The sequence below is a fragment of the Bos javanicus genome, chromosome 19 (genome assembly GCF_032452875.1).
Source record: "Bos javanicus breed banteng chromosome 19, ARS-OSU_banteng_1.0, whole genome shotgun sequence".
Lineage (NCBI taxonomy): Eukaryota > Metazoa > Chordata > Mammalia > Artiodactyla > Bovidae > Bos > Bos javanicus.
This window is the reverse complement of record NC_083886.1, coordinates 42,698,198-42,725,644: the sequence shown is the minus strand read 5'-3', so window position 1 is coordinate 42,725,644 and position 27,447 is coordinate 42,698,198. Positions and strand designations below refer to the sequence as shown.

The 27,447-nt window shown below is 41.5% G+C and overlaps 4 protein-coding genes across 4 annotated transcripts; all 4 read left to right on the top strand.

The window, feature by feature from the left end:
- The first annotated feature begins 1,551 nt into the window (after positions 1-1,551).
- Positions 1,552-2,255, top strand: LOC133231610 (keratin-associated protein 4-7-like). Its single transcript, XM_061389972.1, has one exon. The coding sequence runs from the start codon at positions 1,620-1,622 to the stop codon at positions 2,247-2,249; it is 630 nt and encodes a 209-aa protein (XP_061245956.1). The 5' UTR covers positions 1,552-1,619; the 3' UTR covers positions 2,250-2,255.
- Positions 2,256-6,747: 4,492 nt separating this feature from the next.
- Positions 6,748-7,577, top strand: LOC133231609 (keratin-associated protein 4-9-like). The gene has a single exon (XM_061389971.1). It carries the CDS (start codon positions 6,810-6,812, stop codon positions 7,407-7,409), a length of 600 nt encoding a protein of 199 aa, XP_061245955.1. The 5' UTR covers positions 6,748-6,809; the 3' UTR covers positions 7,410-7,577.
- Positions 7,578-12,619: 5,042 nt separating this feature from the next.
- Positions 12,620-13,374, top strand: LOC133232397 (keratin-associated protein 4-7-like). The gene has a single exon (XM_061391755.1). The coding sequence runs from the start codon at positions 12,722-12,724 to the stop codon at positions 13,334-13,336; it is 615 nt and encodes a 204-aa protein (XP_061247739.1). The 5' UTR covers positions 12,620-12,721; the 3' UTR covers positions 13,337-13,374.
- A 6,218-nt stretch (positions 13,375-19,592) lies between these two features.
- On the top strand, positions 19,593-20,323 carry LOC133232395 (keratin-associated protein 4-7-like). Its single transcript, XM_061391754.1, has one exon. The coding sequence runs from the start codon at positions 19,657-19,659 to the stop codon at positions 20,296-20,298; it is 642 nt and encodes a 213-aa protein (XP_061247738.1). The 5' UTR covers positions 19,593-19,656; the 3' UTR covers positions 20,299-20,323.
- The last annotated feature ends 7,124 nt before the right edge of the window (positions 20,324-27,447 follow it).

The following is a 27,447-nucleotide window of genomic DNA, read 5'->3' as shown; positions in this document are numbered from 1 at the left end:
GTGGTAAAGATCTTTTCTGTACAGTTCTTCTGTGTATTCTTGCCACCTCTTCTTAATATCTTCTGCTTCTGTTAGGTCCATACCATTTCTGTCCTATATCGAGCCCATCTTTGCATGAAATGTTCCATTGGTATCTCTAATTTTCTTGAAGAAAAAAAATTTCTCTTCAAGAAATTTAGCATAATGCACAGTAAATACTCTACAAATGATAGATATCATTATTCCTCACCTTACTGAAGATATATGAAACTTATCCACTTACTATATATGTTGATTTTAGTTCTTCATTTAAAAATAACATAGGAAGCTCAGTCCAGTGCTCTATGACAACCTAGCGGGTGGGATGGGATTGCGGTTTGAGGGCGGCTCAGATGGAGGGGACATATATATATACTTATGGCTGAATCACATTGTTGTACTGCAGAAACCTACTCAATATTATAAAGGAATTATCCTCCATTTAAAAAATAAAGACTTAAAAAAATAACTGTCATTCTTTTGAAAATGAAAGTCACTCACTCGAGTCCAGGTCTTTGCAACCCAATGGACTACCCAGTCCATGGAATTCTCCAGGTCAGAATACTGGAATGGGGGGCCTTTCCCTTCTCCAGGGGATCTTCCCAACCCAGGGTTGAACCCAGATCTCCCACATTGCAGGTGGATTCTTTTCCAGCTGAGCTACCAGGGAAGCCCTTCATTTAACTATTGCCAAATTGTTCTTATGGATGTGTCTCATACAAGCATCAACAGGAAAAAGATGAGGAGTTATCTGTCAAGTTCTCTTACTACCCAACAGAATTCTTGGATCCATAGTTTTGAAGGCTTAATAATGCCAAACTTCTTTGTAATTAATGAATGCTTTTATAATGAAATATCTGTGTACATGTCTGACAACTAAAAGATAAATCAAAACAGCCCATTCTAGTTGCTTAGCCTGGGAGGCATACAGCAAAAATGTGTTTCTTCTATTTAAAAGCTGTGAGTACTGCTAAGTGCTTGAGATGGTGTGAAATCAGACACAGAATTTGAAAATTCCTTGTAGTCTACCTATCTTCCTGACCATCCAAGATGCACACTTAAGATCACATTCATCCATATTATTTCTGGGACATCCTCCCCCAAACATCTTTCTTTCTAATTCCTTTCCAGTGTTTCACCTGACCAGCACTTGTTCCCCTCACTCTTGACAACAAAATATACATGAGCCATATAAGAAATTTTTCTCTCTGAAGTTCAGAGAGCAGTGATAGGAGGGAATATCACATTCCAAAAAAAAGATACTAGAGTCAGATGATAAAAGCTGTATAGGACAATGAACCAACCAGTAGAAAGGTGACACCCAAAAGGAAGAACTGGGACAGGGCTTTCAATTGGACACACAGGCGCTTACCAGGAAAAGGAAAGGTATTATTTTCTCCATTTTGGACTACTGCATGAGAAACACACAATTATGTAATTAAATGATCAATTTTCCTAGGGGGTTAAACAATAACAAGGAAATGATGTAATGGTAGCAGCTCTTCAGCAGGATATAAACGGGGCTGGGGACCAAGAAGACTCTCAGACTCAAGAAACTCACTTTCCTGGAAACTCACCCAGATCCTCCACCCTCTGACACCATGGTCAGCTCCTGTTGTGGCTCCGTCTGCTCTGACCAGAGCTGTGGCCGAAGTCTCTGCCAGGAGACCTGCTGCCAGCCCAGCTGCTGCCAGACCACCTGCTGCAGGACCACCTGCTGCCGCCCCAGCTGTGGTGTGTCCAGCTGCTGCCGCCCGGTCTGCTGCCAGCCCACCTGCCCTCGCCCCACCTGCTGCATCTCTAGCTGCTACCGCCCCTCCTGCTGTGTTTCCAGCTGTGGTTCCAGCTGCTGCAGGCCTACCTGCTGCATCTCCAGCTGCTGCAGGCCCCAGTGCTGCCAGCCTGTGTGCTGCCAGCCCACCTGCTCTCGCCCCACCTGCTGCATCTCTAGCTGCTGCCGCCCCTCCTGCTGTGTTTCCAGCTGTGGGTCCAGCTGCTGCAGGCCTACCTGCTGCATCTCCAGCTGCTGCAGGCCCCGGTGCTGCCAGTCTGTGTGCTGCCAGCCCACCTGCTCCCGCATCTCCAGCTGCTGCCGCCCCTCTTGTTGTGGCTCCAGCTGCTGCCTGCGCCCAGTGTGTGGCCGGGTCTCCTGCCACACCACTTGCTATCGCCCCACCTGTGTCATCTCCACCTGCCCCCGCCCCGTCTGCTGTCCCTCCTCTTGCTGCTGAATCTCTGCTTTGAGCATACTGCTTCCTCATTTCCTCCCTCCCCACAAGTGCAGAGCTTCTTTTTAAAATGTGGAGGAGTCAAGAGAACTGGTCCCTTGAATTTCATAAACAAACACCAGACATACTGAGCCCACATTCTAACTTCTGTCCAAACTCCCTCCCTTCTAAGTAAGAACACTCAGAATGTTCAAGGAAATTACATTCTCCCAACACTCTTCCCTATTTTTTTAGGACATATGTTTTTCATGCCTTAGGAATTGTCTCCATCACTTGTGGGGCCACTGATTTTTATCTCTCTGACAGGGAAATCCAATGAAGGTTTTTTGGTGTACTCTCTGTTAAAGATTTTCTTATGTCTTGTTATTTCCATGAACTTAAATAAACGTCCTCCTAGTGACACTGAAAATTGAATTTGATTGTTACTCTCTTTCTTTTTTTAAAGTATTTACATTTCATTCCAAAGTAATTGTATTTGCCTGCACTGCCAAACAGCACAAATTAATCAACCTTCAAGAGAGGTCAAATAACACTGGTCACTATTAGTTATGTTCAGAAAATAGATAAATAATCACTTTCTAGTCTTTATGGGGCAAAAGGGTGAAACTGTAGTGATAAAGCATCTATGAATATAATAACAGGAGGAAAGTTTTGGAAAGATTGAACACAATTCATGAGTTTTAACACCACCACCTTTCAGGGTTTTTTGCACTTATTAAAGCAACGGATAGATGTATTTTCTGCTTTGGGTCACATGCCACGAGTCCTTCGTCCACATACACAGTGAAAATGCTAGTCACTCAGCCGGGTCCAGCTCTATGTGACCCCGTGGATTGTAGCCCAGCAGGTCTTCTGTCCATGAAATTCTGCAGGCAAGAATACTGGAGTAGATTGCCATTCTGTTCTCCAGGGGATCTTCCTGCCCGAGGGGTCGAACCCAGGTCTCCTGCATTGCCAACAGATTCTTTATCTTCTGAGCCACAGTGGAAGCCCCTACATATACAGTGGAGTTCTGCTTTATTTTTGTAGCCAGAGCTTCAATAGATTTGATTTATTATTATTATTCAGACTATTCCGTTTATTCTGCTTTATAGAGGGGCTACTTTCAGTGCCCGGAAGGTAATATAAATGATTGAAACAGACTTTATGACAGTTCCTAGGTATTGCTGGAATGTGTGATTTTATGTTCAAGAGAAAAAAGGGAACTTTCTAGTGCCATGCTTAGATGTCCACTGAAACTTTTTCTTAGACTGATTTCTCCAACTGTCCACTTCTGCTCACTTCCCTTCTCTTTCCTTCTACAACTGCTAATCTCACAAACACTTCTCAATAAATATCCTGTTTGCATATTTCAATCTCTGGGTCTGCTTCCTAGGGAACTCAAACAGTCCCCCAAAGCAATTGGTAATTCATAATAATTAATCTGAGAGCTGGAAAGACTGCCTGAAATGTAGTTTTCATCTTTTAGTATATAATATGTACGAGCTTAAACATAAATATAGAAAGCTTATGAAACTGAATCTGTAGAGAGAACTGTGAATTTTATCTAAATTACATATATTCTTTTCTAAAGGTCTTATGTCACTTATACATAAACACATGGCTTTTTAAAAAATTTAAATAGCACAGAAGAATGTGATCAAAATTTAGTTTCCTATCATTAGGCTTTGGCAATCCCATTCAAAACCTAGTTTTACAAATGGAGATACATTCTTATTGAATGCATGTGTATGACATTTATGTCTTTATTCACTAACCCAGCTTTAGCTGTACATTTTTTTGTTCTGATGTTTACTCAAATATTTTTTGGCCTTCAGGAAATGTTAATACATTCCTCCAATACCAGGTAAGTATATTATTTTACAGATTTGTTTACATATTTTTATATTTTAGCACAGATCTGTGAATTCATTTTCCCATTATATTTTATGAAGAAATCGTGCTAAATGCATAGGAAATCCATCAGTTTTCTATATCAGCCAACTTCACTGCTGACAATAATATTCAGTTGATTCTGTGGGATTTTCTAGACACACAGTCATGGCGGCTAATAGCCCCCAGCCTCAGGTAGGTCGCCAGATTCATTCCACAGTTACCCACAGTGTAACCGCATTATTATAGACGTATGGGCTTTCCTTTCATTCCTGTCTTGCTTTCCCACTTCCTCAGGTGTACTTCCCAGAATCGCCCCCCCAAAGTAAACTACTTGCACTCACATCTTTGTCTCAATATATACTTTTAAACCAGGGATGGTCGCTAATTCTCACAAAAGAGAGCTAAATTGGAATGTCCAGAAGTGAAGAGAACCAGTGTCAACATATGTATTCACCTCCTTTCTATCATATCTGCTTCTGTGTTAATACAGTATATGTATGTATGGTGTCCTATAAGTAAGTTCAATTCTGTGCATCAAATTTGAACTTCCACAAATGTGTTTTATCAGATGACACGTTGCTTGCCACTTAAACAAATGTGGTTTTCCTCAAGTATAACCATGATCCCTTTGTTTGGACTGTTTCTCCCACTTTTCTCAACCAGGCAAAACAGACATATTTTTTAAAGGACCATTACATACCCTTAATTTATCCAAAAGCCTTCATTCACTCGACAAACATTTGTCACTAATATGCTCTGTCCCAGAAACAAAATTAAATTTTATAGTTCATGCCCTCAGGGTGTCTGCATTGCAGAGAGTGCTAAATTCAGAGCACAATGCAGTGACAAATTATATTTGAACAGGGTAGGTAATCATTTGGAGGAAGCATACAGGGGAAACCTGGGTTTTGAGAGAGGAATAGGAGTTTGCAGAGATAATGACAAAGATGAAACATGGAATGAAGCAGCTTCAGCAAAGGGTTGAAAGCTTTATTTTTCACCCCTTCTTCAGCTGTCCTAAAACAGCTTAACTTCTGTTTAATCTTACAGAAGTTTTTTTTTTTTTCTTTTCCTTTTAACGTTTCTATGCTTCTTTGGCCTGTTGTTTAAAGAAGTAGTAAGAAAACACATTATATTATATGCAGCATTACAGATTCAAAACAAATATAAGGTATTCACCACAATGCTCAGTGAACTCAGCACAGAGTCTAGTGAGTTTAGCATAATGAATAGTAAATATTCTACAGATGATAAATATTATTATTCTTCACCTTTTATTGAAGATGTGTGGAACTTTTCCACGTACTATATATGTCAATTTTAGTTCTTCAGTTAAAAATAACATAGGAAGCTCAGTCCTATGCTCTATCACAACCTAGAGGGGTGGGATGTGATTGGAGTGGGAGGGCAGATCAGAGGGAGGGGATATATATATATATATATATACACTTATGGCTGAATCACATTGTTGTACTGCAGAAAGCTACAAAACCTTGTAAAGGAATTATCCTCCAATTAAAAAAATAAAGACTTAAAAAAATAACTGTCATTCTTTTGAAAATGAAAGTCACTCAGTCATGTCCAGCTCTTTGTAACCCCATGGACTATACAGTGCATGGAATTATCCTGGCCAGAATACAGGAATGGGTAGTTGTTCGCTTCTCCAGGGGATCTTCCCAACCCAGGGATCGAACCCAGGTCTCCCACATTGCAGGCGGATTTTTTCCCAGCTGAGCTATTAGAAAGCCCTTCTTTTAACTATTGCCAAACTCTTTCTTATGCGTATGTCTCATTCAAGCATATACAGGAAAAAGATGAGGAGTTATCTGTCAAGTTCTCTTACTACCCAACATAATGTCTTGGATCCGTATTATTGAAGACTTAATAATTCCAAACATGTTTATATATAATGAATGCTTTTGTAATGAAATATCCTGTGTACAAGTCTGACAACTAAAAGATAAACCAAAATATCCCCTTCTGGTTGCCTAGCCTGAGAGACATACAGCAAAAATGTGTTTCTTCTATTTAAAAGCTGTGAGTACTGCTAGCAGTGCTTGAGACAGTGGAATGAAATCAGACACAGAATTTGAAACTTCCTTGTAGTGTAACTATCTTCCTCACCATCCAGGATGCCCACATAGGATCACATTCATTCATATAATATGTGGAACACCCTCCCCCCAAACATCTTTCTTTCTAATTCCTTTTCATGTTTAACCTCACCAGCACTTATTCCCCATACCCTTGACAACAAAATATGCATGAGTCATATAAGAAATTTTTTCTCTCTGAAGTTCAGAGAGCAGTGATAGGAGAGAAGATCACATTTAAAAAAAGAGTGTTAGAGAGTCATACGACTAATGCTTTCTAAGCATTGAACCAACCAGGAATAAAGGTGACACCCACTAGGGAAGGCTAGGACAGGGCTTTCAATTGGATACACAGGCGCTTACCAGGAAAAGGAATGGTATTATTTTTTCCATTTTCAAATACTGAATAAGAAACACACAATTATGTAATTAAATGATCAATTTTCCTAAGAGGGTAAACAATAACAAGGAAATAATGATGTCATGAGAGCAGCTCTTCAGCAGGATATAAAGGGGGCTGGGGACCGAGAAGACTCTCAGACTCAAGAAAATCACTTTCCTGGAAACTCACCCAGAACTTCCACCCTCTAACACCATGGTCAGCTCCTGTTGTGGCTCCGTCTGCTCTGACCAGAGCTGTGGCCGAAGTCTCTGCCAGGAGACCTGCTGCCGGCCCAGCTGCTGCCAGACCACCTGCTGCAGGACCACCTGCTGCCGCCCCAGCTGTGGTGTGTCCAGCTGCTGCCGCCCGGTCTGCTGCCAGCCCACCTGCCCTCGCCCCACCTGCTGCATCTCTAGCTGCTACCGCCCCTCCTGCTGTGTTTCCAGCTGTGGTTCCAGCTGCTGCAGGCCCCAGTGCTGCCAGCCTGTGTGCTGCCAGCCCACCTGCTCTCGCCCCACCTGCTGCATCTCTAGCTGCTACCGCCCCTCCTGCTGTGGGTCCAGCTGCAGTTCCAGCTGCTGCAGGCCTACCTGCTGCATCTCCAGCTGCTGCAGGCCCCGGTGCTGCCAGTCTGTGTGCTGCCAGCCCACCTGCTCCCACATCTCCAGCTGCTGCCGCCCCTCTTGCTGTGGCTCCAGCTGCTGCCTGCGCCCAGTGTGTGGCCGGGTCTCCTGCCACACCACTTGCTATCGGCCCACCTGTGTCATCTCCACCTGCCCCCGCCCCGTGTGCTGTCCCTCCTCTTGCTGCTGAATCTCTGCTTTGAACATACTGCTTCCTCATTTCCTCCCTCCCCACAGTTGCAGAGCTTCTTTTTAAAATGTGGAGGATTCAAGAGAACTGGTCCCTTGAATTGATAAGCAAACACCAGACATAATGAGCCCATGTTCTATCTTCTCTCCACAGTCCCTCCCATACAAATGAGATCACTCAGAATCTCCCAGGAAATTACAATTTCTAAACACTCCTCCCTTTTTCTTCAGGATATCTCTTAATCATGCTTAAGGAATTTGTCTCCATCACTTGTGGGTCCACTGATTTTTACCTCTGATATGGAAATACAATGAAGATTTTTTGGTGTACTCTTTGGTAAAGATTTTCTTATGTCTTGTTATTTCCATGAACCTAAATAAATGTCCCCCTATTGGCACTGAAATTTGAATCTGATTGTTAGTCTCTTTCTTTTTTAAAAAGGATTTACATTTCAACCCAAAGTAATTGGATTTTGCCTGCACCTGCCAAACAGCACAAATTAATCAGCCTTCAAGAGAGGTCAAATGATACTGATCACTACTAGTTACATCTAGAAAATAAATCATTTTCTAGTCTTTATGGGGAAAGGAGGTGAAACTGAAGTGATAGAGCATCTATGAAGATAATAACATGAGAAAAGATTTGGAAAGATTGAACACAATTCATGATTTTTAACAAAATCAGCTTTCAAGGTTTTTTCACCTATAAAAGCAGTGGATAGATAGTTTAGTAAAGTCTATGTATTTTCTACTTTGAGTCACATACAGTGAGACCTTCGTCCACATATACAGTGAAAATGTTAGTCACTCAGCTGGGTCCAACTCTATGCGACCCCATGGATTGTAGCTCAGCAGGCTCCTCTGTCCATGAAATTCTGCAGGCAAGAATACTGTAGTGGGTTGCCATTCCATTCCTCTGGGGATCTTTCTGCCCCAGGGATCAAACCCATGTCTCCTGCGTTGCGGGCAGATTCTTTATCTTATGAGCCAACATGGAAGCCCCTACAGGTATACAGTGGAATTCTGCTTTATTCTGGTAGCCAGAGCTTCAGTAGATTTGGTTTATTATTATTATTACTATTCAGAATATTCAGTTTATTCTGACTTATAGTAGGGCTACCTTCAGTGCCAGGCAGGTGATATAAATGAATGAAACAGACCTGGTGACAGTTCCTTGGTATTGTTGGTGACTGTGATTTTATGTCCAAGACAAAAAAAGGGACCTTTCCAGTACTATGCTTAGATGTCCACTGAAACTCTATCCCAGCTTGATTTCTCCAACTGTCCACTTCTGCTCACTTCCCATCTCTTTCCTCCTAGAACTACTAGTCCCAAGAGCACTTCTCGATAAATACTCTGTTTGCTAATTTTCACCTCTGTGTCTGCTTCCTAGGGAACTCAAACAGTCCCGAAAAGCAATTTGTAATTCACAACAGTTAATCTGAGAGCTGGAAAGACTGCCTGAAATGTAGTTTTCATCTTTTAGTGTATAGTAAGTAGAAGCTTAATCATAATCCAAGAAAACTTATGGAAATGAATCTGTAGAGAGAACTGTGAATTTTATTTAAAGTAATTTTATTTTTTTCTAAGGATTTTATGTCACCTATACACACACATGCTTTTTTTAAAATTTTGAATAACACAAAAGAATGATCAAAATAGTTGCCCATCATTTGTCTTTGCCAATCCCATTCAAAACCAATTTTTACAAATGGAGATACATTCTTATTGAATCTTTTTGTATGACATTTGAGACAGTAAGGAGAGGGAGAGGGCGGGATGATTTGGGAGAATGGCATTGAAACATGTATAATATCATATAAGAAATGAATCGCCAGTCCAGGTTCAATGCAGGATACAGGATGCTTGGGGCTGGTGCACTGGGATGACCCAGAGTGATGGTATGGGGAGGGAGGTGGGAGGGGGGGTTCAGGATGGGGAACATGTGTACACTCATGGCAGATTCATGTTGATGTATGGCAAAACCAATACAATATTGTAATTAGTCTCCAATTAAAATAAATAAATTTAAATTAAAAAAAATAATAAAATAAAAATTTTGAATAACACAAAAGAGTGATCAAAATAGTTACCCATCATTTGTCTTTGCCAATACCACTCAAAACCAATTTTTACAAATGGAGATACATTCTTATTGAACGCTTTTGTATGACATTTATGTCTTTATTCAGAAACCCAGCTTTACTTGTACATGTTTTTTTTGTTCTGATATTTATTCAAATATTACTTTTTAGCCTTCAGGCAATGTTAATACATTCCTCCAATACCTGGTAAGTATATTATTTGACAGATTTGTTTGCATATTTTTTATATTTATTGTTGAGAACTGTGAATACATGTTTCCCGTTAGATTTTATGAAGAAATATTGCTAAGTGCATAAGAAATCTATCAGTGTTCTAAGCCAGTCAACTTCACTGTTAACAATAATATTCAGGTGATTCTTTGGGATTTTCTGGACGTATAATCATGGTGGTGAATAGCCCCCAGCCTCAGGTATGTCCCCGGATACATTCCTCAGTTACCCACAGTGGCAACCTCATTATTAACCCAGACTTACGGGTTTTTCTTTCGTTCCTGCCTTGCTTTCTCATTTCCTCATGTGTACATCCCAGAATCCACCTCTTCCCCCCGCCTCCGCCAAGTGAACTACTTGCACTCACATTTATGTTTCAATATCTATTTTGGGTGCAATTGAAACAAAGACAATAGACGTTCAGCAAATATTTTTTGTTGATTGATACTAAACCAGTGGTGGTGGTTAGTTCTCCCATAAGAGAGCTAAATTGGGATGTCTGCAAGTGAAGAGAACCAGTGTCAACACTTGTGTTCTCCTCCTTTCTATCATATCTGTTTCTTTGTTAATGCAGTATATGTATCCATGGTGTCCTATAAGTATGTACGATTCTATGAATCAAAGTTGAACTTCCACAAGTGTGTTTTATCAGGTGACATGTTGCTTGCCACATAAACAAATGTGGTTTTCCTCAGGTGTAACCATGACCCCATTGATGGAATGTTTCTCCCACTTTTCTCTACCAGGAAAAAAGACGTATTTTTTAAAGGACCATTATATACCTGTAAGTCATCCAAAAGCCTTCATTCACTCGACAAACATTTGTCACTCATGTGCTCTGTCCCAGAAACAAAAATAAAATTTATAGTTCATGCCTTCAGGGTGTCTGCATAACAATAGTGGAATGACAGAAAGTAACTGTGGTGCATCAGAGTGCAAAAAACAGAGCACAATGCAGAGACAAATTGCATTTAAACAGGGTAGTTAATCATTGGGAGGAAGCAAGTAGTGTAAACCTGGGGTTTTGAGAGAGGAATAGGAGTTTGCAAAGGTAATGACAAAGATGAAACATTCCAGGAAGATGACATGGCTTCAGAAAAGGTTTGCAAGCTTTATTTTTTACCTCTTCCTCAGCTGTCCTAAACAGCTTACTGCTACTGCTAAGTCACTTCAGTCGTGTCCGATTCTGTGTGACCCCATAGACGGCAGCCCACCAGGCTCCCCCGTCCCTGGAATTCTCCAAGCAAGAACACTGGAGTGGGTTGCCATTTCCTTCTCCAATGCATGAAAGTGAAAAGTGAAAAGTGAAGTCGTGTCCGACTCTTAGTGACCCCATGGACTGTAGCCCACCAGGCTCTTCCATCCATGGGATTTTCCAGGCAAGAGTACAGGAGTTCTGTTTAATCTTACACAAATTTTTTTTTGCTCTTAACGTTTCTATGCTTCTTCGGACTATTGCTTAAAGAAGTAGTAATAATACACACTGTACTATATTTTGCTTTAAAGATTCAAAACAAATATAAGATATTCAGCACAATGCTCAGTGAACTCAGCACAATGCCTGGTAAATTTAGCATAATGCATAGTAAATACAAATGATAAATATCATTATTCCTCACCTTTTATTGAAGAGGTATGGATATATGTTGATTTTAGTTCTTCATTTAAAAATAATATAGGAAGCTCAGTCTGGTGTTCTCTGACAACCTAGAGGGGTGGGATGGGATTGGGGTGGAGGGCAGATCAGAGGGAGGGGACATATATATACTTATGCCTGAATCACATTGTTGTACTGCAGAAAGCTACACAACCTTGTAAAGGAATTATCCTCCAATTAAAAAATAAAGACTTAAAAAAATAACTGTCATTCTTTTGAAAATGAAAGTTGCTCAGTCATGTCCAGCTCTTTGTGACCCCATAGACTATATAGTCCATGGAATTCTCCAGGTCAGAATACTGGAATTGGTAGCCATTCCCTTCTCCAGGGGATCTTACCAACCCAGAGATCGAACCAAGGTCTCCCACATTGAAGGCAAATCCTTTACCAGCTGACTTATCAGGGAAGCCCTTTTTTAAACTATTGTCATGCTGTTTCTTATGCATGTGTCTCATTCAAGTATCTACAGGAAAAGGATGAGGAGTTATCTGTCAAGTTCTCTTACTACACAACAGAATTCTTGGATCCATAGTTTTGAACGTTTAATTATTCCAAACATGTTTATATACAGTGAATGCTTTTAAAATGAAATATCCTGTGTACAAGTTTGACAACTTAAAGATAAATCAAAACATCCCATTCTGGTTGCCTAGCCTGGGAGACATACAGCAAAAATGTGTTTCTTCTATTTAAAACCTGTGAGTACTGCTAAGGGCTTGAGACAGTGGAGTGAAATCAGACACAGAATGTGAAACTTTCTTGTGGTCTACCTATCTTCCTGACCATCCAAGATGCACACTTAGGATCACATTCATCCATATTATTTCTGGGACATCCTCCCCCAAACATCTTTCTTTCTAATTCCTTTCCAGTGTTTCACCTGACCAGCACTTGTTCCCCTCACCCTTGACAACAAAATATACATGAGCCATATAAGAAATTTTTCTCTCTGAAGTTCAGAGAGCAGTGATAGGAGGGAATATCACATTCCAAAAAAAGATGCTAGAGTCAGATGATAAAAGCTGTATAGGACAATGAACCAACCAGTAGAAAAGGTGACACCCAAAAGGAAGAACTGGGACAGGGCTTTCAATTGGACACACAGGCACTTACCAGGAAAAGGAAAGGTATTATTTTCTCCATTTTGGACTACTGCATGAGACACACACAATTATGTAATTAAATGATCAATTTTCCTAGGGGGTTAACAATAACAAGGAAATGATGTAATGGTAGCAGCTCTTCAGCAGGATATAAAGGGGGCTGGGGACCAAGAAGACTCTCAGACTCAAGAAACTCACTTTCCTGGAAACTCACCCAGATCCTCCACCCTCTGACACCATGGTCAGCTCCTGTTGTGGCTCCGTCTGCTCTGACCAGAGCTGTGGCCGAAGTCTCTGCCTGGAGACCTGCTGCCGCCCCACCTGCTGCAGGACCACCTGCTGCCACCCCAGCTGTGGTGTGTCCAGCTGCTGCCGCCCGGTCTGCTGCCAGCCCACCTGCCCTCGCCCCACCTGCTGCATCTCTAGCTGCTACCGCCCCTCCTGCTGTATTTCCAGCTGTGGTTCCAGCTGCTGCAGGCCTACCTGCTGCATCTCCAGCTGCTGCAGGCCCCAGTGCTGCCAGCCTGTGTGCTGCCAGCCCACCTGCTCTCGCCCCGCCTGCTGCATCTCTAGCTGCTGCCGCCCCTCCTGCTGTGGGTCCAGCTGCGGTTCTAGCTGCTGCAGGCCTACCTGCTGCATCTCCAGCTGCTGCAGGCCCCGGTGCTGCCAGTCTGTGTGCTGCCAGCCCACCTGCTCCCGCATCTCCAGCTGCTGCCGCCCCTCTTGCTGTGGCTCCAGCTGCTGCCTGCGCCCAGTGTGTGGCCGGGTCTCCTGCCACACCACTTGCTATCGCCCCACCTGTGTCATCTCCACCTGCCCCCGCCCCGTGTGCTGTCCCTCCTCTTGCTGCTGAATCTCTGCTTTGAACATACTGCTTCCTCATTTCCTCCCTCCCCACAGTTGCAGAGCTTCTTTTTAAAATGTGGAGGATTCAAGAAAACTGGTCCCTTGAATTGATAAGCAAACTCCAGACATAATGAGCCCACGTTCTATCTTCTCTCCACAGTCCCTCCCATACAAATGAGATCACTCAGAATCTCCCAGGAAATTACAATTTCTAAACACTCCTCCCTTTTTCTTCAGGATATCTCTTAATCATGCTTAAGGAATTTGTCTCCATCACTTGTGGGTCCACTGATTTTTACCTCTGATATGGAAATACAATGAAGATTTTTTGGTGTACTCTTTGGTAAAGATTTTCTTATGTCTTGTTATTTCCATGAACCTAAATAAATGTCCCCCTATTGGCACTGAAATTTGAATCTGATTGTTAGTCTCTTTCTTTTTTAAAAAGGATTTACATTTCAACCCAAAGTAATTGAATTTTGCCTGCATCTGCCAAACAGCACAAATTAATCAACCTTCAAGAGAGGTCAAATGATACTGATCACTACTAGTTACGTCTAGAAAATAAATTAATCATTTTCTAGTCTTTTTGGGGAAAGGAGGTGAAACTGAAGTGATAGAGCATCTATGAAGATAATAACATGAGAAAAGATTTGGAAAGATTGAACACAATTCATGATTTTTAACAACACCAGGGTTTTTTCACCTACAAAAGCAGCAGATAGATAGGTTAGTAAAGTCTATCTAATTTCTGTTTCGGGTCACATACAATGAGTCTTTCGTCCACGTACACAGTTGAAATGTTAGTCACTCAGCCGTGTCCAACTCTATGCGACCCTGTGGATTGTATCCCACGAGGCTCCTCTGTCCATGGATTCTGCAGGTAAGAATACTGTAGTGGGTTGCCATTCCATTCTCCAGGGGATCTTTCTGCCCCAGGGATCAAACCCAGGTCTCCTGCATTGTGGGCAGATTCTTTATCTTCTAAGCCACCATAGAAGCCCCTGTACATACAGTGGAGTTCTTCTTTATTCTGGTAGCCAGAGCTTCAGTAGATTTGGTTGATTATTATTATTACTATTCAGAATATTCAATTGATTCTGTCTTATAGTGGGGCTACCTTCAGTGTCAGGCAGGTGATATAAAGCAATGAAAGAGACCTAGTGACAGTTTCTTGGTATTGCTGCTGACTCTGATTTTATGTCCAAGGGTAAAAAGGGACCTTTCCAGTGCCATGCTTAGACGTCCACTGAAACTCTATCTTAGCTTGATTTCTCCAACTGTCTACTTCTGCTCACTTCCTTCCCCTTTCCGCCTAGCAGGACTAATCCCAAAATCACTTCTCAATAAACACCCTGTTTGCTAATTTTCATCTCTGGGTCTTCTTCCTAGGGAACTCAAACAGTCCCGAAAAGCAATTTGTAATTCACAACAGTTAATTTGAGAGCTGGAAAGACTGACTGCAACGTAGTCATCATCTTTTAGTATATAATAAGACTTCCCTGGTGGCTCAGATGGTAAATCATCTGTCTACAATGTGGGAGACCCAGGTTCAATCCCTGGTTTGGGAAGATCTCCTGGAGAAGTAAATGGCAACCCACTCCAATATTCTTGCCTGGAAAATCCCATGGACAGAGGAGCTTGGTAGGCTACAGTCCATGGGGTCACAAAGAGTCAGACAAGACTGAGCGATAATATATAAGTACAAACTTAAACATAAACATATAAAACTTATGGAACTGAATTTGTAGAGAGAACTGTGAATTTTATCTGAAGTACTTTAATTCTTTTCTAAGGATTTTATGTCACTTATACACAAACACATGCTTTAAAAAAAAAATTGAATAACACAAAAGAATGTGATCATAAGTGAGTTGCCCATCATTTGTCTTTGCCAATCCCATTCAAAACCAATTTTACAAATTGATATACATTCTTACTGAATCCTTTTGTGGGACATTTATGTCTTTATTCACAAACTCACCTTTTTTGTACTTTTTAAAATGATGTTTATTCAAATATTATTTTTTGGCCTTCAGGCAATGTTAATACATTCCTCCAATACCAGATAAGTGTACTATTTGACAGATTTGTTTACATATCTTTTTATATTTATTGCTCAGATCTGTGAATTCATTTTGCCATTACATCTTATGAAGAAATATAAAAGTGCATAAGAAATCTATCAATTTTCTAAGATAGCCAGCGTCACTGTTAACAATAATATTCAGTTGATTCTGTGGGATTTTCTAGGCATATAACGGTGGCAGCTAATATTTCCCAGCCTCAGGTAGGCCCCAGAGTCATTCCTCAGTTACCCACCATGGCAACTGCATTATTGACCCAGACTTTTGGCTTTTTCTTTCTTTCCTGTCTTCCTTTCCCACTTCTTCACGTGTACTTCCGAGAATTGCTGCCCCAGGTAAACTACTTGCACTCACATCTTTGTTTCAGTATCTACTTTGGCTGCAATTCAAACAAAGACAGTAGATGTTCAGCAAATATTTTTAGCTGATTGACATTAAACCAGTGATGGTGGTTATTTCTCAGAAAAGAGAGCTAAACTGGGATGTCTGGAAGTGAAGAGAACCAGTATCAACATTTGTACTCACCTCCTTTCTATTATATCTGTTTCTGTGTTAATACAGTATCTTTATCCATGATTACCTGTAAATAAGTTTCATTCTATAGATCAAATTTGAACTTCCTCAAATGTGTTTCATCAGGTTACATGTTGCTTGCCACTTAAACAAATGTGGTTTTCCTCAAGTATAACTATGATCCCTTTGTTTGGAATGTTTCTCCCACTTTTCTCAACCAGGCAAAACAGACATATTTTTTAAAGGACCATTACATACCCTTAATTTATCCAAAAACCTTCATTCACTCGACAAACATTTGTCACTAATGTGCTCTGTCCCAGTAACGAAATTAAATTTTATAGTTCATGCCCTCAGGGTGTCTGCATCACAGAGAGTGCAAAATTCGGAGCACAAGGCAGGGACAAATTGTATTTGAACAGGGTAGTTAATCATTTGTAGGAAGCATTCAGGGGAAAGCTAGGGTTTTGACAGAGGAATAGTAGTTTGCAAAGATAATGACAAAGATGAAACATTCCAGGAAGATGAAGCAGCTTCAGCAAAGGCTTGCAAGCTTTATTTTTCACCCCTTCTCAGTTGTCCTAATACAGCTTAACATCTGTTTAATCTTACACACAAGCTTTCTTTTTTTCCTCTTAACATTTCTATGCTTCTTTGGCCTATTGCTTAAAGAAGTAGTAAGAATACACTCTATATTATATGCTGCATTACAGATTCAAAACAAATATAAGATATTCAGCACAATGCTTAGTGAATACAGCACAATGCCTAGTGAATTTAGCATAATGAATAGTGAGTACTGCACAAATGATAAATGTCATCATTCCTCACCTTTTATTGAAAATGTATGGAACTTATCCACATACTATATATGTTGATCTCAGTTCTTCATTTAAAATAACATAGGAAGCTCAGTTCAGTGCTCTATGACAACCTAGAGGGGTGGGATGGGATTGGGGTGGGAGGGCAGCTCAAAGGGAGGGGACATATATATAATTATGAGTCAATCACATTGTTGTACTGCAGAAACCTACACAACCTGGTAAAGGAATTATCTTCCAATTAAAAAATAAAGACTTAAATAACTGTCATTCTTTTGAAAATGAAAGTCATTCAGTCGTGTCCAGCTCTTTGCGACCCCATGGACTATACAGTCCATGGAATTCTCCAGGTCAGAATACTGGAATAGGTAGCCATTCCCTTCTCCAGGGGAACTTCCCAACCCAGGGATTGAACCCAGGTCTCCCACATTGCAGGCAGATTCTTTTCCAGCTGAGCTATCAGGGAAGCCCTTCTTTTAACTATTGCCAAACTGTTTGTTTTCATACCGTTCATGGGGTTCTCAAGGTAAGAATACTGAAGTAGTTCGCCATTCACTTATCCAGTGGACCATGCTTTGTCAGAACTCTCTACTGTTACCCGTCTGTCTTGGGTGGCCCTACACAGCATGGCTCATAGTTTCATTGAGTTAGACAAGGCTGTGGTCCATGTGATGAGATTGGTTAGTTTTCTGTGTTTGGTTTTCAGTCTGTCTGCCCTCTGATGGAGAAAGATAAGAGGCTTATGGAAGCTTCCTGATGGGAGAGACTGACTGAGGGGAAAACTGGTCTTGTTCTGATGGGTGGAGCCATACAATTTTCTGTTGATTGGCAAGGCTATGTTCCCTCTGTGCTATTTACCTGGGGCCAAACTATGATGGAGGTAATGAAGATAATGGCTTCCTCCTTCAAAAGGTCCCATGCACACACTGTTACACTCAATGCCCCCAACTCTGCAGCAGGCCACCGCCAACCCACACCTCTGCCAGAGACTCCTGGACACTCACAGGCAAGTCTGGGTCAGTCTCTTGTAGTGTCACTGCTTGTTTCTTCTGGGTCCTGGTGCACACAAGGTTTTGTTTGTGCCCTCCAAGAGTCTGTTTCCCCAGTCTTGTGTAAGTTCTGGTGGCTCTGTGGTGGGGTTAATGGTGACTTCCTCCAAGGAGACTATGCCATACTTCCTCCAAGGGGGCTATGCCAGGTCTTCTGTACCCAGAGCTCCTGCCCCTTCAGCAGTCCACTGCTGAACTGTAACTCCTCAGGAGACACTCAAACACAGTTCTGTCTCAGTCTCTGTGGGGTCTTTAGGTCCTGGTGTGAACAAGGTATGTTTGAGCCTTCTAAGCATCTCTAGCATGTATGGACAGTGATTCTAAATGCAATTTTGCCCCTTCTACCATCTTTCTGGGACTTTTCCTTTGCCCTTGGACTTGAGGTATCTCCTTAAAGTCGTTCCAGTGCCACACAGCCACCACTACAGCATCAGCTACCATCTTGCAGGTGCTTCTCTGTCCTTGGATATGGGGTATCTCCTCACAGTCACCCCAGCACCACATAGCCAATGCTCCAGGGCCTACGGACTTGCTGGAGCTGCTGCGTGCCAAAGAATTGATGCTTTTGAACTCTGGTGTTGCAGAAGACTCTTGAGAGTCCCTTGGACAGCAAAGAGATCCAACCAGTCCATCCTAAAGGAAATCAGTCCTAAATATTCATTGGAAGCACTGATGCTGAAGCTGAAACTCCAATACTTTGGCCACCTGATGCGAAGAACTGACTCATTTGAAAAGACCCTGATGCTGGGAAAGATTGAAGTTGGGAGAAGAAGGGGATGACAGAGGATGAGATGGTTGGATGGCATCACCGACTCAATGGGCATGAGTCTGAGTAAGCTCCAGGAGTTGGTGATGGACAGGGAGGCCTGGCATGCTGCAGTCCATGGGGTTGCAAAGTGTCAGACATGACTGAGTGACTGAACTGAACTGACTGAATCTGTTTCTTATGCATGTGTCTTAGTCAAGTATCTACAGGAAACAGATGAGGAGTTATCTGTCAGGTTCTCTTACTACCCAAAAGAATATCTTGGATACATATTTTTGAAGGCTTAATCATTCCAAACATGTTTATATACAATGAATGCTTTTACAATAAAATATCCTGTATACAAGCTTGACAACTAAAAGATAAATCACAACATCTCATTCTGATTGCCTAGCCTGGGAGACATACAGCAAAAATGTGTTTCTTCTCTTTAAAAGCTATGAGTATTGCTAAGTACTTGAGACAGTGGAGTGAAATCAGACACAGAATTTGAAACTTCCTTGTGGTCTAACTATCTTCCTGCTCATCCAAGATGCCCACGTAGGATCACATTCATCCATATTATTTGTGGGACATCCTCCCCCCAAATATCTTTCTGTCTAATTCCTTTTCAATGTTTCATCTGACAAGCCATGTTCCCCTCACCTTTGACAACAAAATACACATGAGCCTTATAAGAAACATTTCCTCTCTGAAGTTCAAAGAGCAGTGATAGGAGAGAATATCACATTCCAAAAAAAAAAAATGTTAGTGTCATATGACTAATGTTTCATAAGACATTGGACCCACCAGGAGCAAAGGTGACACCCACTAAGGAAGAACTGGGACTGGGCTTTCAATTGGACACACAGGAGCATACTAGGAAAAGGAATAGTGTTATTTTCTCCATTTTGGAATACTAACTGAGAAACACACAATTATGTAATTAAATGATCAAGTTTCCTAGGAGGGTAAACAATAACCAGGAAATAATGATGTCATGATAGCAGCTCTTCAGCAGGATATAAAGGGGGCTGTGGACCAAGGCAACTCTCATACTCAAGAAACTCACTTTCCTGGAAACTCACCTAGAACCTCCACCCTCTGACACCATGGTCAGCTCCTGTTGTGGCTCCGTCTGCTCTGACCAGAGCTGTGGCCGAAGTCTCTGCCTGGAGACCTGCTGCCGCCCTAGCTGCTGCCAGACCACCTGCTGCAGGACCACCTGCTGCCGCCCCAGCTGTGGTGTGTCCAGCTGCTGCCGCCCAGTCTGCTGCCAGCCCACCTGCCCTCGCCCCACCTGCTGCATCTCTAGCTGCTACCGCCCCTCCTGCTGTGTTTCCAGCTGTGGTTCCAGCTGCTGCAGGCCTACCTGCTGCATCTCCAGCTGCTGCAGGCCCCAGTGCTGCCAGCCTGTGTGCTGCCAGCCCACCTGCCCTCGCCCCACCTGCTGCATCTCTAGCTGCTGCCGCCCCTCCTGCTGTGGGTCCAGCTGTGGGTCCAGCTGTGGGTCCAACTGCTGCAGGCCTACCTGCTGCATCTCCAGCTGCTGCAGGCCCCGGTGCTGCCAGTCTGTGTGCTGCCAGCCCACCTGCTCCCGCATCTCCAGCTGCTGCCGCCCCTCTTGCTGTGGCTCCAGCTGCTGCCTGCGCCCAGTGTGTGGCCGGGTCTCCTGCCACACCACTTGCTATCGCCCCACCTGTGTCATCTCCACCTGCCCCCGCCCCGTGTGCTGTCCATCCTCTTGCTGCTGAACCCGCTGTCTTGTGACCACTCTCTCCACTTACCTCTGTCCCACATATGTAGATCCTTTTTTGTGCTGACCCATAGGACTCATGGAGTCTAGCTGACATCACTCAGTTAGTTGAATCTCATGATTACAGTGGGTCCACCACTGTTCTTCTGACTCTGTGAACATATTCTGGCTCATTTATAATTCTTCCTTGTCATATTTTCCTTTCTATATCAGCACCAAGTAAGAATTAATTTGCAATCCATCAGATAAGAAATTATCTCAGTCCTCTCAATGTTTCATTCTTCCTGATATTTTGGTCATGATCTGCAGGTGGTCCACCAGGTGGCTATTATCTGCAGCCGCTGAGTGGCACTGACTTGACACCCTGAGATCAGGGGTGGGGGGGTCCAATTTACCCTTTATTTTCTCCTCAAGTGAATTTCTTTTGTTTTGTCACATCTCTGCTTTCTAATAAACTTCTCTGCACATAAAAATTCACTGGTATTTTTTCCTATTATTTTCATGATCATTTTACTTACTAACTAGACAATTTATATTGTATATGAAGATACAGGAAGAATAACCCATGTTGAAATCACTTTGACAGTAGATGCTACATCAGATATAGATGATTTAAGATTTTAGAGCAAAACTGGCATGTATGTATATGTGCATGTGCATGTGCATGTGGCTTAATATACTAAATTAGGGCAGAGTTAATCAAAACACATTATACCCTTTAATAGCACTAGCTCCCTTTTGGAAAAAAAGGATAAAATTTCTGAGTGTGGAATACATGTCAAAGAAATTTTTAAAAATTGCCTGTAAAGAATTTAATGTATTCAATTCCTTTCACTTAATAAACAACATTTCCAAGTTATAATCATAGATGGGTTATATGTTCCATTGAGTTCAGTTGAGGAGATACCATGTTTCATTGTATTTAAAAAAAAAAAAACATTTTATTAAGGTCTGATTGCTGTATTAAAAAGTTATATATGTTTAATGAATACAACTCAATGAGTTATATATTACTGTATATTTTTCAGCTTTTATTTTATTTTTTAAAATTTAAATTTATTTATTTTAATTGGAGGCTAATTACCTTATAATCTTGTATTGGTTTTGCCATACATCAACATGAATCCACCACGGGTGTACACGTATTCCCCATCCTGAACTCCCCTCCCACCTCCCTCCCCGTACCATCCCTCTGGGTCACCCCAGTGCACCAGCATCCTGTATCTTGCATCAAACCTGGACTGGTGATTTGTTTCTTATATGATATTATACATGTTTCAATGCCATTCTCCCAAATCATCCCACCCTCTTCCTCTCCCAGAGTCCAAAAGACTGTTCTATACATCTATGTCTCTTTTGCTTTCTCTCCTACAGGGTTATCGTTACCATCTTTCTTTTTTATTTATTTTTTTATTTTTAAACTTTACAATATTGTATTGGTTTTGTGTTACCATCTTTCTAAATTCCATAATATGCGTTAGTATACTGTATTGGTGTTTTTCTTTCTGGCTTACTTCACTCTGTATAATAGGCTCCAGTTTCACCCACCTCATTAGAACTGATTCAAATGTATTCTTTTTAACGGCTAATACTCCATTGTGTATATGTACCACAGCTTTCTTATCCATTCATCTGCTGATGGACATCTAGGTTGCTTCCATGTCTTGGCTATTATAAACAGCACTTCGATGAACATTGGGGTACATGTGTCTTTTTCAATTCTGGTTTCCTTGGTGTGTATGCCCAGCAGTGGGATTGCTGGGTCATAAGGCAGTTCTATTTCCAGTTTTTTAAGGAATCTCCACACTGTTCTCCATAGTGGCTGTACTAGTTTGCATTCCCACCAACAGTGTGAGAGGGTTCCCTTTTCTCAACACCCTCTCCAGCATTTATTGCTTGTAGACTTATGGATCACAGCCATTCTGACTGGCGTGAAATGGTACCTCATTGTGGTTTTGATTTGCATTTCTCTGATAATGAGTGATGTTGAGCATCTTTTCATGTGTTTGTTAGCCATCTGTATGTCTTCTTTGGAGAAATGTCTATTTAGTTCTTTGGCCCATTTTTTGATTGGGTCATTTATTTTCCTGTAATTGAGCTGCAGGAGTTGCTTGTATATTGTTGAGATTAGTTGTTTGTCATTTGCTTCATTTGCTATTATTTTCTCCCATTCTGAAGGCTGTCTTTTCACCTTGTGTATAGTTTCCTTTGTTGTGCAGAAGCTTTTAAGTTTAATTAGGTCCCATTTGTTTATTTTTGCTTTTATTTCCAATATTCTGGGAGGTGGGTCATAGAGGATCCTGCTGTGATGTATGTCGGAGAGTGTTTTGCCTATGTTCTCCTCTACGAGTTTTACAGTTTCTGGTCTTACGTTGAGATCTTTAATCCATTTTGAGTTTATTTTTGTGTATGGTGTTAGAAAGTGTTCTAGTTTCATTCTTTTACAAGTGGTTGACCAGATTTCCCAGCACCACTTATTAAAGAGATTGTCTTTTCTCCATTGTATATTCTTACCTCTTTTGTCAAAGATAAGGTGTCCATAGGTGCATGGATTTATCTCTGGGCTTTCTATTTTGTTCCATTGATCAATATTTCTGTCTTTGTGCCAGTACCATACTGTCTTGATGACTGTGGTTTTGTAGTAGAGCCTGAAGTCAGGCAGGTTGATTCCTCCAGTTCCATTCTTCTTTCTCAAGATTGCTTTGGCTATTCAAAGTTTTTTATATTTCCATACAAATTGTGAAATTATTTGTTCTAGCTCTGTGAAAAATACCATTGGTAGTTTGATATTTTTTAGAAAATATGCCAGATCTGGATGGTGTGCTGTGTTTCTGAGTATATCTCAGTTTTCCTCGTAATTCAAATGTCTCCTCACTTAACAAATGTCTCCTCACTTAACAATTCAAATGTCTCCTCCTCCTCACTCACTTAACATAACTTAAATACCTCCTCCTAGGAGGTTGGAATTTCACAGTTCACTTTTTAACGATTCTTTTAATTGATGCTAATTTGTAGTTTTGAGTAGTTCTCAGTTGGGGTACACACTGACTCGGGGTGGGGGGCACGTTGGTACTGAATTCTACAAAGAAGATTGAAACCTGCCCAATGAGTAAGTAATGGCAAGATTTCCTAACCCTTGATTTAGAATTTGAAATAGCAACACCTTTGGATAATGTCCACTCTAGTATTTTTGGGTTTCCTTGTGGCTCAGCTGGTGAAGAACCTGCCTGCAATGTGGGAGACCTGGGTTTGATCCCTGGGTTGGGAAGATCCCCCAGAGAAGGGAACAGCCCCCAACTCTAGTATGCTGGTCTGGAGAATTCCATGGACTATAGAGTCCATGGGGTCGCAAAGAGTGGGACATGACTAAGTGACTTTCACTTTCACATTTGGATAGTGTCATAAATTACTTTCCAAAATAATGTTCTATGACTTGTCGATAAAAATATTTAAAAATTGAACTAAAAGTTAAAGCATCATTATAGCATCAAACATTCTCAACTACTAAAACACTTTCTATGCTGGCTACTTCCAGGATGAGGAAAGTAAGGGGAGCTCATCTGAAGGAAACACACAGACCACCTTCTTCACAAGGGTAATTATCACTAGAAATAAACTGAATATATATCATCTCAGTTGCCAACTGCTATATTACAATCCATGCCAAAGTTTAATAGCCAAACACAGCAACAATTTTTTATTTCTCACAATTCTGTGCATTGACTGGGCATTCTGATGATCTTTCCTGTTCTTACTCATACCACTGTGCTGATCTCAAAATTTAACTGGGATTCAAAGTTCCAAGATTTACATGTCTGGTAGTTGACTCTTCCAGGAAGGAAAGGAAAATGCTTGAAGACTTCTTAAGGCTTAGATTCCAGAACTCATATAACACTATTTCCACTGTATGCTATTGGTCAAAGCAAGTCCTAAGGCCAAACTAGACACAAAGAGTAAGGAAACAAAATCTACCTCTTGATGGGAAGAATTGCAAGACATGCTGGCCAGTTCAGGGCTGAGGCAGAATGCGGAAGCTCTACTAAGTCAATGTCAGTCCTGAGGATCCCTTCCTTCCTGTCTTCCACTTATTTGAATATAAATAAGAACATTGATTCATGTAGGTGATATGGATTCCCACCTCTATGAATTACAATGAGAAAATTTTGGCTGCAATTATTGGCAGAGATGGGGCTCCATGTAATGACAGCTCTTCATATTTAAGAGAAGAGAAATAAGGAAAATGAGAACTTCCAGACTGCAGAAGGGTCCCAAGTGTGCACCTGACATTAGTTGCTCACGGGTTGTGAAAATTTGTCACCTTCCTAGTAACAAAATCACTGCAGATGGTGACTGCAGCCATGAAATTAAAAGACGCTTACTCCTTGGAAGAAAAGTTATGACCAACCTAGATAGCATATTCAAAGCAGGGACATTACTTTGCCAACAAAGGTCCGTCTAGTCAAGGCTATGGTTTTTCCTGTGGTCATGTATGGATGTTAGAGTTGGACTGTGAAGAAGGCTGAGCACCGAAGAATTGATGCTTTTGAACTGTGGTGTTGGAGAAGACTCTTGAGAGTCCCTTGGACTGCAAGGAGATCCAACCAGTCCATTCTGAAGGAGATCAGCCCTGGGATTTCTTTGGAAGGAATGATGCTAAAGCTGAAACTCCAGTACTTTGGACACCTGATGCGAAGAGTTGACTCATTGGAAAAGACTCTGATGCTGGGAGGGATTGGGGGCAGGAGGAGAAGGGGACGACAGAGGATGAGATGGCTGGATGGCATCACTGACTCGATGGATGTCAGTCTGGGTGAACTCCGGGAGTTGGTGATGGACAGGGAGGCCTAGCGTGCTGCGATTCATTGGGTCACAAAGAGTCGGACACGACTGAGCGACTGAACTGACTGACTGAGTAACAAAAGAGACTGTATGACCCCTATACACTTGAGATTTGATATGATGGAAAAAGCCAAAAGAGATTTTTTACTTAAAAAAGCAAAAGTGAAAATGTCAAGAGGGAATGCTGCTCTCGCAATCTGTCCCACCTTCTCCTTCTCCCACTGTGCCCGCAAGTCCATTCTCTATGTCTGCATCTCTATTCCTTCCCTGCAAAGAGACAATAGCATTGACATATATACACTACCATGTATAAAATAGGTAGTTAGTGGGAAGCTGCTGTATAGCACAGGGAGCTCAGCTCCGTGTTCTGTGAGGACCTAGAGGGCTGAGATGGTGGGGAGGGAGATTCAGGAGGGAGAGGATATATGTGTACATAGAGCTGACTCACTTTGTTGTACAGCAGAAATGGACACAACACTGTAAAGCAATTATAGTCCAATAAAAATAATAATAACTAACAAAACTACAAACTACCAGCCAAAAAAATAAATGTCAAGTGGCAGAGAGTGCCATCTCTCTCACTTCTTCTATCAAGAGACTAAGACTATTGAAGCTTTGCAGAAGACATGGAAAGAGACTCTGACGCAAAAGAGTTCATTGTTATTGGCTTGATCTCAAAAGACATAGAACCCAGAACATCTTCTTGATTTAGGAGGAGGTATGGCAGTTGGACAAATTCTCCAGTCATCTCCTGCTAAAGCTAATATTTACTATGGATTAATGGAATATTTACTCTCCAGTGCCCTCCATCCCCCCTCCCCTACCCCAGCTGAAAAAGCAATTTCACCGAATGAAAGTCCCTAAAAGACTTTGGAAGCCACCATTTTCACCATTATACAGATGAACTGTGTGGTTTCTGGTGTTAGGTAACCACATGGTTGAAGGAGTGGAGGAAAGTATTATTTGTCATCATAACATCAAACTGACAAGAGTAGAACCCCCAGTATTCAGGGGCAACCAAGACCAATAGTTGGTTAGTAAATAAAAAATACAGTCATAGAGTGCTTCCACACCCAAGGAACACGAAAGTTCTAAGGCAAAAACAATTCCTGAAGAACATTAACTCATGATAAATAATGACACATCACAAGAGGAAATGGATCTCCACTGGTTCACCCTCATAATGGTTTAGACCTTGCTGTTGCTGGGAGTCCCAGGGATTTCTCTAGCCCAAGACAGATGATTTTCTCAGCCTGGTATTCCTACACCATAGCAAAGAGTAAAATTGGATTTTAAACTCATTTATATTGCAAACAGTTCTACATATAGATTTTGTTTTCCTTCTATCAACATTCACATAGAATAAGATTCACTGGGCTTCTCTTGCTAAGAATTTACAGTTCTGGCTATCTCAGATGAGAGATCCTTCCAGACTCTTTTGTAATCTTTTGGGCCCAGTAAGGGAGTTAAAACCCTAGCCCAGAGTCATTGGTTCATATCCTGAAGAAGTTTCAGCATCAGTTCACAAATTGAAAAATTTGGTCTGAAGTTCCAGCTTCATTTTGGAATCTGGAAATTTTTGTTTTCTTTCTTTTTTAATTTTTATTAATTTCTATATTTTTAATTGGAGGATAATTTCCTTGCCACAAAAAGTTGGACACGACTGAACAACTAACATTTTCAAAATTTCTTTACAATATTGTGTTGGTTTCTGCCATATATCAGCATAAGTCAGCCATAGGCATACAAATGTCCCCTCCCTCTTGAAACTCCCTGTCACTTCCCACCCCATCCCACTCCTCTAGGTTGTCACAGAGCACTGGGTTTGAGCTCCCTGCATCATACAGCAAATTTTCATCAACTATCTGTATTACATATGGCAGTGTATATGTTTCAGTGCTGTTCTCTCTATTCATCCCACCTTTTCCTCCCCCAACTGTGTCCACAAGTCTGTTATCTATGTCTGCATTTCCACTGCTACCCTGCAAATAGGTTCATGAGTACCATCTTTCTAGGTTCCATATATATGTGTTAATATATGATATTTGTTTTTCTCTTTGACTCACTTCACTCTGTATGATAAGCTGTAGGTTCATCCACCTCATTAAAACTGACTCAAATGTGTTCTTTTTATGGCTGAGTAATATTCCACTGTTGGAGAAGGAAACGGCAACCCACTCCAGTGTTCTTGCCTGGAGAATCCCAGGGACGGGGAGCCTGGTGGGCTGCCGTCTATGGCGTCGCACAGAGTCGGATATGACTGAAGCGACTTAGCAGCAGCAGCAGCAGTATTCCATTGTATATATGT